This window comes from Triplophysa dalaica, chromosome 9, assembly GCF_015846415.1.
Source record: "Triplophysa dalaica isolate WHDGS20190420 chromosome 9, ASM1584641v1, whole genome shotgun sequence".
NCBI lineage: Eukaryota > Metazoa > Chordata > Actinopteri > Cypriniformes > Nemacheilidae > Triplophysa > Triplophysa dalaica.
In genome coordinates this window covers 10856913-10871600 of record NC_079550.1, presented here as the reverse complement: position 1 = coordinate 10871600, position 14688 = coordinate 10856913, and the positions used below count along the sequence as shown (strand labels likewise).

The following is a 14688-nucleotide window of genomic DNA, read 5'->3' as shown; positions in this document are numbered from 1 at the left end:
AGGGCCAACCGAGTGAAAATAGATATTTGACGAGCCGATGGTGATTACAGATGAACATTTTATTGATTTTTTTTAAGCATCTGCGAGTCTGAGGTGAGGCGAGTGTCGGAAATGGTAAAACTTAGTTGGAGAGAGACTTTGTGTGTCCCCGACTGCACACTGTGTGTGGTGAAGTGTGTTGTTCATTTTTCTGTCTTGAGTAGGTCTCGTCCCTCATGAATTGTTCAGGAAAAGCAGCGTCAGCTGGCAGTTTTTTCTTCCTGGTCAGTGTGTGTAGTTGTTCGAGAGTGCTCGAGCGAAATGTTTCTTAAAAAACATCCTGGCCTACTTGATAATGGGCCAGCAGCTCCACAGGTGGATCTAACACTATTAATAGATGGATTCCCTCAGGTGGCTTTTCAAGTAATGGCTATCAGAATAAGTTATTTAGTCCAGTTATTAAAATTGGTGATCGCAACTGGGTTAAATGAAATCCACAGTTTTTGTGTGCATACGTGTGTGCGCACCGGGGGCATCGTGTCTAATGAACTAAAACAAATTGTGAATTTAGCGATATCCAAACAGATATTTACTTACTAGAATGTTTATTAATCAGTTAAATAAAGTGAAAAATTGAACCTCTATAAACACATTTGTGCTATCCTGAAATTGTAGGGTATCAAAAACACCAAAGGCATCTCGAGAGGTATCGCTGAGACAAGAGGTTACACAAATTTCACCTTGTGCCCTTATTGCGTCTGTAGCTTTCTAAAATCAGAACTGTCAAGGTCATTTAACACATCAAAAACCGAAAAAGTAATTCAGTATAAAGTATAATTTTTTTAGTCATTTTTGGAAAGCCTCTGTACTATCATAAGAAATCTCATAATACAAAAAAATGTAATCTGAATTTTTATTGAATTTATACATAATTGCATGTGTTCTTTTCAATTTATGAATTACTTAAATTGTCTGTAATGATCTAAGGAGAATTATAATAATGACATTTACATACAAACTCTGCAGTAAAACATCCAGACGCATTACAGTAATAAGAAAGGGGTAAGAAATGTGCTTTTGTGCCATGAAAGTAATGTCTCAATGCAAATCTTAATGATCCTAAAAGAAGTCCTTTTTCTTTCTAAAAAAGCTATAAATTATATTTTCCTTTTGATTTTGGGGTGAAATGCGACCGGCTCGACAATTCAAGAGATTCACATCCTCAGTGAATAATGAATTACTGGTGATCTGAAACATGCACTTTACCAAGGGAACATGAAGCACTAGCCTGAGGCTCCTTCAACCTGATATGACCCGTATCACTTTTTTATCATTGTATTATTATTATTTATTAATGTTATCTACAGAAACACATAATAAATAGGTTTTGTGTTCTTTTTGTTAGAGGAGACTTCGCATATCTCATAAATCAACCCGAAGATACAAAGCTCTTTAATATCCTTTTAGGACATGTTGTGCCTCGGTTTATGGTTTACGGCCTTTTATCGAGGCAAGACAAAAGAAAGTTGGCTGCTCTCGTAGATAAGAACATCTCTTTGATTGTGTTAAGGGACTGTATGTTTATATGAAATTCAGGGGAAATGAATTCCATATATTATACACTTTGAAAAAACTGAATTTATGATTTTTGGATTGTTTGGCATTATTCTTTCCTGCCTAAAATAGTTCCTCAGAGCCCCTCCAGTAAAGCTTTTATTGCCTGGTGAAAAGAGTTTTTAGAAAGATTGTAGAAAGGTTTTTAAGCTACAATACAGTTTATTCAGCTCAGTGTGTATACTGTGCCGAAGGGTTAACATGTTGGAGATCGGATTAAAAACCTAGGATTCAAAACCTTTGTTGACCTTGCAAACAAAGAGAAGATTTGGTAATTCTGGCAATGTCAAACACAGAAACGTGAAGTAAAAGATTTATTTAGTAAAAAAGCACACGGGATGGTGTTTAAAACATTCTGCAATGAGCATCCAGGTTTTGCTCAACCAGTTTGAGTTAGGCCATGCAACCTTTTTGGTCAAACTGTATGAAACTGGTTAAATCTTTATTTTTTATGTACATGTGACAGTGTTTAACAAATTTATTAGATCACCTGTGATAATAAAGAGACAACACAAATATTTCAGAATCTGCCCAAAACTTGTTTAAAACAATGTTTTTAATTGTCATTTAAAAACAAAAGATGTAAGCACTATGATGAAGAACTTTACAATGTGTGACCAAATTGTAATGAAATGTGCTTTTCTGTTTTCCAGCCGGACCAAAAGCCCTTGTATGTGATCAGTGTGGAGCTCAGTTTACCACAGAAGATGCCCTGGAAGCCCATCGGCAAACTCACACGGGTAGGAACCTCACCTTCATTCACTTCTATAAACACCTTTAACGTCCCCTGGTTAAAAACTCCACTAAAGTGGAGACGCATCCTCCACATTCTATTTATCTGCGTATCGGTCATGTTTATAACTTTATCAAAACTCCATTCTGATGCTCTTTCATTATTTAAAAGGCAGTGTTCACTGCCCTCTAAAATTTCAGTTAGTTATATGTGCTTTTACAGGGCAGGGCAACAAACCGCTGTGGCACAGCACCCGTGCCACGTTTCAACCATCTTCATCACTTTGTCTAAACATGGCACGGTATTGTGCTACATTTATTCAAGCGACTGTACAGAGTTACCCAGACCTGTGAGTCATCAGCGTTCTGGCACGCTCATTAACGCCGACAGCTCTCAGCTGCTACCCTGCTGTCACACATTCATATTAACTGACACCTGATGACTGTAGGCTTTTGGTTTTAGACTTTAAAAAATCATATTTTAGCTTAGTTGAATAGCATGCACGCCGGTACGGGTTGGCATTGGGCGGGATGATGTGTGGAAGTGTGTAAACTTGTTTTTGTTGGTGTTTTTATGGGAAGTTTGTCTGGACAAACAGACATTTCAATTAGTTAGATGATATTGTAGAAAATGAGTTAGAAATCATTACGCAGTTTATCACACCTATTTTACTTCTGTTATAAAGATTTTTCCAAGCTTAACATAGTTTGACCTTTATTAAAAACTAGTATTAATATATAGAATAAATAAATGTAATACAATAATTAAATTGAATATGAATTAAATTAATTGGTTAAACTTTACAATCAAGGTTGTATTTGTTAACATTAGTAAATGCATTAGCTAATATGAACTAACAATGAACAATATAGTTTTCAGCATTTAATAATTTTGTTAGTGCCACTACAGTTGTTCATGTACATGACCTCATGTTATCAGATACAACATTTGAGTAAATTCTGAAATGAACATGAACTAAGATTAATAAAAGCTGTATAAGTATTGCTCATTGTTAGTCATGTTATCTAATGCATTAACTAAATACAACCTTATTTTAAACATTACCCGATATCACACAGTTATTTAGATAACTTTTTTTGATCCGTACACATTGTCCAGCGCTTCCCACACATGCCTAACAAATTGAGCCACAACGCATGAGGAGGTAAAATAAGTTAAAGTATAGCGTGTTTTATTCCCAGATCATTCCCACCATTATCAACCCAAAAATCTAAACCAATGTAGTCCAACAGCAAAACCCTTTACGTCCGCTGTGTCCTATATAGCACGATTTCTACCTGTAATTGGTTTGTTGGACTGTCATTGTGTCTAAGGAGACTGCCGTGAGGATCAAGTCTGTCGCAGGTATTCCAGACTGCACTAATTAATTCTCTCTCTGGGTATGAAAGCGTTTCATGGGGCTAATGATCCACATGTTGAGTCTATATAAAGGTTGAGTCCTAATTAAAACAAGGTGTCACACTTTTGTCATCTTCATAGAATTGAGGTGCTAAACATCTCCATAGCAGCAGGCTCATAAACTCATTGAATTTCCTTAGGCTCAGAGTCAAAAACCTCTTGAATGTTCGTCATATTTGTACAGTAGAGTATGATACTACTACAGCCTTGGAGCAATAACTGTCGCCTGCCTTCCATGGGGAGAAAGACGATAACCCTCTCCAAAACGCTGCCATGTAACTGTAACTCTCTGTGGCACACACTGTATAAATACTTAATGCATGTCGACATAGGGGTGGTGTTAACGATGCCCAGAATTTTATACCTTCTCTCCCAAACTTGTAAACATCCCGTTCTCCATTTCAGTTTGGCAGCACATTCAGTGGAGAGGAGGGGAGGACGTCACTCGCCCATTTTTTTAGAAACCGGCGTACCGCTGGGCCTCGACCATCACTTAGCCAGAGTGCAGATACTGTCACTGCCTTTAGAATTGATCTGGTATTTATCCTGGCAAGATTTTCATATTTTTGTAAAAAACGCTTTGAAGCCCAGAGAGTTAGGATTTAAACAGTGAAGGAATGTGGTTGTGGATGCGAGTTGTGAGGAATTTAATGCTATTGGTTCGATTTCCCTTTTTGATTCCAGATTGTTCTTGTGTTTCTGAAAAGGAAAAGGAGTTTTAAAATAAGAAACACGCTTCTTGTTCACAGCCCTCGGCAGTCCATGAGATCATTTCTGATCTGAAAAACAGATTAAATAAGTTATGTAATGAATTCTTGCAAAAGGCATGTTTACACAGGCTGTTCAATGCGGCACAGGGGTGACAAATACAATCCATTTATTACCCAGAATTTCATAATAAATACACAGCAAAAGCATTTAAACATATTTTATTCATATTTAATGCATTTTTGTTAATACCACCAACATAACTCATTGAACAACTTACAACCAGTCAAGGACTAACTGAAGTCTTAAAGGGACAGTTCACCAAAAAAGCATCTGTCATAATTGAATAACCTTCAAGTCAATCAAAACCAGTATATGACAAAAAAGAGATATTTCGAGAAATGTCTCATTGGTTTTGTTTTTAGACACTGGAAGTCAATAGGGGCCAATGCTGTTTGGTACCAAGATTCTTCAAAATATCTTCTTTTGTTTTCACAGAGATTTGGAATGACCTGAGATAAAACAGTAGCATTTTTTTATTCATTTTGTACACTATGTCCAGTCAGATTTAGTAACACCTCTGACTCATTTGTACATTTTCCTGATAATAGTCATTCTTTTGAGTAAAGAAGAAACCAAGTTTAAAAAAATCAAGTTTTGGTGTTAAGAAAAAAGCTTAGTCATGGTCTGTTGATCTTGGGCCTTGTTTTCATAACACCGCGTTCAGACTGTAAGCAAGAAGATCCTCCTCAAATGTCAGTGTGTGTGAGAATGTCAGAGGTGGACAACTTCGCGCTTTGAGGTTTTCTGGTTGAAAAAAAGAATTGCGAGGGACCCGTAGTACGGGGTGGGTGAGTGGATGGAGAAGGAGGAGGGCGCTGGTGGCGTTTGGTGCCAGGACAGAGAGGAACAAACAACATCATGTGCTGTTGTTTACCCTCTGCCGCTGTGCTGTCATAGACGAGACCTACTAGAGAGCTTGACCTACTTAGAGGGCCTCCTAAAATAAAATCTCAGGACCCGTGTACTGGCGGGCAGGCTGAAAATAAGGCCACAGCGCTCTCTATTTTTCCCCATTGCCCACAACGAAAACTGCATTATTGCATCCTACACAGAACAGAAAGAGAAAGTTATTAAAGGGGTTTATATGGGACTAAAGTAAAAATAATTTAAATTATTTCTGCTTCAGGCACTTCCGTTTGTCCATCTGTCTTGTGTGTGCGTGTCTTTCCCAAAACACTGGTTTTCTGGCCGTTTGTGGACATGAACAGGAAGTGTCTTCTGTTTACATTGGTGGTGATTGCACCATTGAATTTACTCAACAAGAACACACCGATCTGGCCCGCAAAATAAACAGCGTTTAAACGGGAGCAATGTATCTGTTGTTGCATGAATTATTAACGCACGTCTCCTTACTTTGGTAGATTGACCCGTCTTCCTCACACTTCACTGTTGAATGAATTACAGGGGGTCATCTGAGGTATAGCTCATGTGTCAGAGACATAACCACACATAAGTCAGTCTGAAAGCAAGGAGCTATATTTAGCACATACATTGAGTTTATGTGGATCTGATATGCTTTAATGGTATTGTTAACTTTAGGAAGATTAAAGATATAAAAGAGTAAAGAATTTAACTTGCATGTAAACTTTGGGTATTTTTGATTTGATATTTGTGTGGGCTTAGTTTTTTCTTATGCTATTAAATCATTGCAATTGTTAAGGAAAATGTGTAAAAAAATAAATGTGTAGTTTTAATAATATTTTAAATGAGCTTTTAATTTTATATTCTGTGTTTTATGTTATTTTTTGTTTAATTTTATAGGATTTTATGTGCTTTTGACTTATGATATTTATTTATTTATGCCCAATATACATTGAAATGATTTCTATTTCAGTTTAGTTTGGTTTTATTATGATTAATAGTTTTTAAATAATAACATATTTTTTATATATTTGTTGTTGTTTATTTGAGATATTTTATTAATAATTTACTTTAATTAATAATGATATTAATTGACTACAATTTTTTTATAAAAAGTTTTCATTTGAAATTTTGGTTTAGTTTCAGTTTATCAGTTAATATTTAGAAAAATATGTTTATTTCAATTAACAGACATTTTTTAATAGTTTAGTTTTAATTCAAATATAATAACCTTGATTGAAAACAGTTGTTTATAAGCGGCATCTTTAAAATACGAACTAAATAAAACACCTGTTTGCATCTACGGGACACCGGAACAAGGTTAAGGCTACCGTTACTTTATGTTAACTAGGTTGTAACATTGAAACCCCTTTAATTTGACTTTAAATTTTATTGCAGTATTTTATATTTTCAGTTTTAGTAGGCTGAAATAAGTTTAAACCGTGATGTAAACTATGTTTAATAAGTCCTTTGATATTGTGCCAGTATTGATGATTTTGTATTTATTGATGCAGTATATCATCACATTCAGTCAGATCTTCTGTTCTCTCATGGTCCAGCTCCACTTTATCTAAACAGGCTGTATAGGGATAAATAAGCTTGTATTCCCCCACACCTCCACCCCACCGGCTCAGCTAAAGATTCATTGTCTCGGTGGTGCAGCTGATTTCCCAGCATGCCTCTTCATCACACAGTGACTAATTCCTATTGTGCTAAAACTTCAATGCAAAGAGATGAAGTCCTTGGCCTGTTATTAGGCAACTTGCACCACGGGGTGTCCACAGTTTTTTCAGAGAAGATCGTTTTTTTGAAAAGCACATATTCACGTGCATCTCTGAAAGACTTTGATTATTGTGTCCCTGAGCTGTGAGAGTCAGCAGCGGGTCTTCTGTGTAGATTTCTGTGGCTCTATTCACAAAAGAGTGAAGCAGTTAGTAAGTAAATTAGATTCTACAGATGTTTGTAGAGACCATTGAGGAGATCTTTTTTGTGCTATCTTCAATGTAAATAAATAGACTCTCATTGAGGGCGGTTGTTTGAGAAAAAAATACAAACAAAAGAAGACACTTGTGTCTTGTGGTCTCCTTGTGGTTGTTCAGAGACATGGATATTTGGTTTTGGTGAAGTAAATCCTCTTCAGACTTGGTGTCATTTCTTCATGAGTTACTTAAATGAATTTTTGTCACTGATCCATCTCGGGTATCTACATCGAGAGCAAGATTCATATTTTTTCTCAGATAATATCATGCTTATCAGTCTTGCCTGTTCCTCCCCGAAGGCCAGAATGAAAGAACAGAATTACACAATATTGTGTTTATCAGAAACAATCTCCCCTTCACCCACAACAGGTGAATTTCCCCAGTTTGGCCAGAGATAAAGAGATTAGATGTATTTGTTGAGACAGTTTGCATAACTTCCATGTTTACATCTCCTCCGTGTTCTTTATTGACAAACTGTGCACAGAAGATGGTTTCTCATCACTTGACTGACTGGTAAAATGAATCATATACACATCATTTCACATTATGTTTCAAAAACAAACAAAAAAGCAACATATTTGACATCACACAAATGGAGTCTGGTGTTAAGATCAAACTAGTTTGTTTGCATTGTGATGGTGTTTGAAGGTAAAGTTCAATCAAAAAAACAATTCTGTCACGAGTTACTCACACTCTTTTTTTATGTTTGGTTGAACACAGAGAAAGGTATTTAGAAGAATTTTAGTGTATCATTCTTGTTCTGCTTTGCTCGGTGCACGTTACGACCGTTTAAATGTTTTCTACTATGGTAGTCAATGGTGGCTCAGAAATCTCAGTTGCTAACATTTTCCTTAATATCTTTCTTTGTGTTTGACAGAATAAAGACATTAATACAGGTTTGGAACAACTTGAGGTTTAGCAATTCATGACCGTTTTTATGTTTGGGTTGAGTATCTCTTTAAATAAAACGACTGTAGTTTTTACTGTATTTCAATAAATGACTTAAATTAACCAATTGAACAACAAAGACTTATTCTATTCATATATATATATATATACCTCAAAATATGTATATCATTTTTTATTGTTTTATACATATATATTTTTTATGTAAATTTGATTGTTTGCTTTACATTATTGAGGTCAAATATGTGTAATTGTCATAACAATCCAAACATTTGAATATAATAAAAAACACATAGAAATAGTCCTAAAACAGGTTTTGTTTTCTTTTAGCAAAACATAGTTTCTTATTTTCTCATTTTGATTTTGAGTGAAATATGACAAACAGGTTTTGTGAGATTCACTCATTTCTCTTTTTCTTCTACCTGTAGCATGGCCAAGACTTTATCAAAGTTTCATTAATGTCATGTCATGCATGTTGTTTCGAGTTCTGAATTGTTTCAGTTGCACATGTCTTCCTCTTCCTTGAATGTTGCGCAAACCTGCTTCACATTCCTCGAAAAGTTTGCTGTTCTCTCACCCTGCCCACCAGCACTGTGGGAATTGGATTAAGTCTCTGACCTTTCTTCTTATTCACAACTTTGTAGTCGTCGGATGTCAATGGGTCAACTGACCAGCGTGAAAGGCAAATCCAGTGGCTATTGTACAGTGAGGGGCCGTGTTTCCTTCATTACGTCCTTAGCCTGGGAAAAATGGGGGAGGCAGAATGTCAATTAGGAATTAATTTTCAACCCCTCTGAATTAGTCCCAGACAACTTTATAAAGGCCTTGACTGGCAGGACGATCAAATGAGGGTGAGAAACAGTCTGCCCTGTCAATAAAAAGGCTTTGAGAGAAATTGATTTATAGACATATCAAAGAAAAATACCTATGGCCTATTTTGTTCGGTTTAATAGACTTCATCATCCATTCCAGTAGATTTATGTTTGATGTTCTATTTTAATTAGGTGCCATAGCATTAGGACACACATTTGAATCATCCTGTGATGCTATTAAACTCCTTATCCTCATACAGAAAGCGGCATTGAGTTCTCTCAATGCTGATTGGCTGGGAACGGTAATGAGGTCAGATACAAAAATATATAAATGTTGCTCATTAAGATTGTTCAGACAGAAGCGTGACTCACCGCAGCGAGTTTATGTATGTGAAGCGTGTTATGTGACGGGGTCATGTGAGGAGAAGGGCTGCATAGCTTGTTGCTGTTACAGAGAGCGCCCCCTGCTGGTGTATGTATATGACACTGAGCAAATGTCACCTCTCATTGGAAAGAAAGAGAAGCTTTTGTTTCTCTTAATATAGACATTCACCGTTCTATTAAAATAAAACACAGCTTTTAGATCTTTTTAGATTTTTGCCACCTTTATAAGATCTCATCGATCGAACATCATCATTGATCTCCCACCTCGCTTCTTCAGGTCCAAACATCCCGCCAGCACCTGGCTCTAATAAAGTGTTGTGAAAGGAGAGGCTTGTTCTGAATGAATGCTGACACCCTACTGATCTCTTCACTTTTCTCTTTCTCACTTTATCTTTTTAAACCCTCCCCGTCTCTTTTTGTACCCAGAGACCTTTCACCTCTGTAATGGATTTCAGAGGAGTCCTTCACCTTTCTGATTGATTATTTCTCTGTTTAAAGTGACTCATAACATTCACGCTCCTATTTCTCTAGAATTTATATAGTTCAGCTCCATTGACAGAAATTATGTTAGGTTAGATTTATTTTGTTCATAGAGTACAAGTACAGAGTCACTGAAATACTGTTGGCGTCTAACCAGAAATAGATATTGCAATATGGTGCACATGGGGTAGCATAAAAGGCATTGTGAAGTAGTGAATGTGGTTCAGAATTTGAATATGATATATAATAATAGAATAATATCATATACGTATAATGTGTATTTACACTATATGCGTATGTGTATAGAAAAGTTTTTTACAGTCTCACATATATAGACAGATTCATCGAATACATGTGCCTGGCCCGAAATAAACTTCTGGTCTTTTTTTGATTATAAAATGAAATTTATTTTGTATTTAATTATGTTTGTTTATATTACTTTATATTCACATTTTATTGTATATTAAGTGTGTGACATTAGATTAAATTGAATTCAATTTAAACTACTTCGCAGTTATTGATTCTTTTCAGAGGTACTGGAAGTTAAGTTTGGGCCAAATAACCTTTGTTTATGTTAATGTCACTGAAACGTCTATATAACCACATAATACAATATACATAAAACCTTTGTGAATCCAAGATAATCTCACTGGAAAGGCAACACTTTTAAGAGGTTGGAAAATGTATATAAAATGAATAAAATATGATTCATGTAGAAACGTACAATTACTCGAAAAAGCAGATTGTACCAAATCCCACAAATTCAAACGAATTAGTAACCTCATGAAATATTTACATATTGTGTGAAATTGTGTTTGTAAATCTTTAACTTTGTAAATCTCTTCCCCATTTGGATCTTCATCCAACGGCTACTTATTAATTGTCCGGTAATTACGAGCGATTCTGAGTCTTTAATGATTAACCGGACACCTCAGACAGCAGAATAAGGCATTGCACGGTCCCCCGGTCATGTCTTAATGAGAGACCGCTGAGAATCTTTTGTGCCGGGGAAAAGCCACCTCAGCAGTCACACAGATTAGCCGAGTAAGAGGTGGACCAGTGGACATGTAAACAATAGAGAGGGTCATTCATACTCTGAGCCCGATTGTTTTCTCACTGTCCAGATGGCCCATGGAATAAATTATACAGATAGGTACAATGCATTCCAGCGCTGGGGTTTTAGCTCTACTGTTTGTGGAGTCACACGGGGCTTTTTTTCTGTCCTGATGATTATTAACAAGTGCGAGCGCTCAGCGGTTTGTGGTCTGTAAATGAAATCCCAGAGGAAGCGAGAGGAGGCCAGCGGTCACGACGAGCAGGAGGTCGTGTGAATGTATGACGCAAAACTGCAAGAGAAGTAGAATATCCAGTGGCGTCATAGTTTTATGATCAACTTGGAGCTGATGTAACTTAAAGGGATAGTATTACCCAAAATAAAATAAAAAATGTCATCATTCATTCACCATTATGGGATTTAAATGTGGTATGAATTTCTTTTGTAGATCTCAAAAGGAGATAATTTTAGAAATGTCTCTAATGGTTGATCAATGGGGGCCAATGCTGTTCAGTTACTTACTTTCCTAAAAATATACTTTTTCGTGTTCTGCCGAAGAAGTGCATGAGGGAGAGTAAATATTGAAAAAAAAAATTTAGAGATAACTATTTATTGAGCATCTCCATTTTAGCAGTTCCTTTTAACGTCACAAGTGATACAAAAGTGAAACTCTACAGCTTTATTTTCAAACCGATATAGTAAATCCAACCATTACACTCATAAGATTCATTCTGTTTGTTGTATTTAAAGTCTGTGTTAATAAATCTAAAACCAGTTCAGGATCATGGCAGAATTATTCACTAAAGCCAGCGAGCTAGCAAGCCAGCGGGATAAATGTGTTTACTCTTGAAGTATTTGTCCCCCTCCAAACGAAATGAAACCCTGGCTTTGACAGACCCCCCCCCCTCGCCGGGCGAATCATCTGTATCTGATTCTCAGCACTAATTCCAATTTAATTGCCTGTTGCCTGCAGGCTCCTCCATAGTGGTAACAAATGGTTTGATTTTGTAGTCCTCATCAGGCAGCATTTTAAATGCAGTACTCTAACCCCACTCGAATGCCAATGAAGACACGGCGCAGCCCTGTGTTTACTAATGCTCCCCTCACACGCGCGCTCCTCGCCTCTGTTCCACTCATATCTGATTAAAGGGGATTTGTAGGATTCTGGGAGATGCACGCAGTTGCTTTCTCCATTGTAAATGATCGTAGGGCAGAACAGGCGGTCTGACTTCTTGTTTATTTTTGTTTAGGGGGTGCGATGTTTCTCGTTGGTTTAATCGGGCATTTTGACTTTAAAGTTCAGGTGTGATTCTCGAAGATCCGCTTGGCCCGGGTGAAATAAGAGCTTGAATTATTAAAGCGCACTTTATGATTAATGTGTTATCTTCGAGAGATTATATCTACATTAATTGTAAATGGTAAGTGGGGCTATAAATTCCTAGAAAATTCCTCGACACGATAGAGACTAGGGCTTGGAGGAAACCAGCTAACAACAATCCAAACATGGTCGAAACCACCTAGGAATGACCTGGCAACTTGTAGCAACTCAGCGGTGAGATTTGTGCGAACTGTCACCCCTTATGTTCTACAGGAAAGGTTACTTTTAAATTATAAATGTGTTTTCTGCAATATAAGAATAATATTTATATCCAATTTGCTGCAAATAAGGAAGTGACAGTAATTTAAACATGTTAGAAATTTGACCTCGAAACATCTAGAAACCTTTTTCAATCCCATTTTCAAAGTGATGTTGCATTCTGGGACAGGTGGTTCTTTATAGTCTTTCAGTCTTTATATCTGCGTCCTGAGCTCCTGACCTCTGACCCCACTCACAGGACCTACGCAAGAGCCAATTCATCCAGACCAATCCTTCCCCTTCATTCCTTCATGATTCACAACAGAAAACCTGTATATGGGTAGTTCACAGGCTAATATGCAAATTTGTCCTATGGTGTGACGGCAAACATTCAACTAACAATGAAGACAAATCTCTCTTATGCTGTTTTATATAATAAATATGAATATTCATAATCTAAAACAATGTAATATTAACAGTTGGTTTTCTAATTTTTGCTTTCAACACCAAAGAACAGGTGTACGATTTACTCGTCAACTACTCATATATCTACATTATAACTGAAATAATAATTGAATACTGTAAAATAATTAAACCGGCTCCTAATAAGAACCAGCCTCATGTGTACACTTGCACTGCCAAGAGTGTCCATAGGATGCGCATACACTTATACCGAGTTAAATATTTTACAAATCCAGATATATCCTTACAAAATGTATCTGGATATATTTTGTGCATAAACAATGTCTATACATCAGACCGAGGGTTCCTGATGAGGCTGTTGGGCCGGGGTCTCCATCAGCCTGAAATGTTCAATTTTTTCTAATATACCCTGCCGATCGCACAATGTCCCTTACATAGCAGTGTTTGTGTTTACAAACTGGGATATTCTCTCATTCCAGAACAACATGTGACACGTCTCTGTCCCCTGTTCTGTGTCTGAGAGGTGCATTGTGGGTAATGGGCATCTCCAGAGCCCGTGGGAAACCAAGCAGAGAGCAGCTGCTAAGGAGAGCCGAGTCTCTGTGAGAGAGAGAGGAGCTTTCTCCATTAACAGTCCTGTTCACCTGACTTAAGCTACTCTGTCAGCCACTTCAGAACCATTAAAGCTCTGCTGGGAGCGAGAGCCAGAGTAAGAAAAGATAGAAGTGGGGGTTTCTCTCAGAGTACAGAGTGATGGTATAAATAGTTAGACTTCGACGTGCATTATTTCTAAAGACTTAAAACAGTGGTGAAGCTGAGACCCCTTCACTTATCACACTGTGTTTCTTCTTGTTTATTCCTGCTCATTTTATTTTACATTGTCAGGTCAACTTTTCTAATTTAATAATAATACTTGCATTGCATATTGTATTATCAGCATAAATGTGAGTGAGAAGTTGTGTACGTACGTTTAAAACCCTTTTGCTTGACGACATTCACTTGAAGGACTTTAGACGTTTGTGCAAAATGTGATGATCCAGTTTCCTCTGCATTATTTAAGAAAGTTCAGAGGAGCATGATGGAAGCAGGGAAACACTTTTCTTATTTTTTGCATAGTGACCTAGAAATCTAAAATATCATTCATTCATTTTGCAATTAAAATTTTCTTTGTTACCCTAACCATCCGTCAAAGAAAATGTTGTGATTCTGTGAATCTCTTGGCCCCTGAAGGGCCTTTCATAATGACGTGCTGCGATCAATGTCGCCCCTTAAACTGGAAGAGAATAAAAGCGGGAGAAATGATCAAAAAGCTCTCTTGAGTACATTTGCAGAAAACTCACATTACACACAGTTTGTCAATGATGAAATCGAGAGGTCGGCATATATGTTTCTCAGGCACTTAATGTTTTTTTCTTTGAGCTCTGAGTTCAGTTGTAAATGCTGATTGATCGAGTGAGAAGTCAATCTCAGCCTGCTGTTCACGAGCTCACCGCTGGGCTTTCACAAAGATTTTAAATTAGAGCCTGCTTTACTTGAAAGATACATTATTGATTGGCTATAGATACTGAAAAGCGCTGCTTTTTGTTGTTGAGACCAGAGAAAAAGAGTCAGAAACGAAACAAGTACTGTATGTCTGAGTCTGTTTGCAATTTAGACATATTCATTCATTTGCTGTGCGTGTGTTCATTCAAACGAAT

At 36.8% G+C, this 14688-nt stretch overlaps 1 protein-coding gene across 2 annotated transcripts in view; it reads left to right on the top strand.

Moving 5' to 3' along the window:
- The window catches only part of zbtb16b (zinc finger and BTB domain containing 16b), a 47082-nt gene that overhangs the window by 17441 nt on the left and 14953 nt on the right, over positions 1-14688 (top strand). For both annotated transcript variants that reach the window (XM_056756239.1, XM_056756238.1), the window contains exon 4: positions 2247-2333. In XM_056756239.1, the coding sequence (XP_056612217.1) occupies positions 2247-2333 (87 nt within the window). The remainder of the gene's footprint in view (positions 1-2246; positions 2334-14688) is intronic.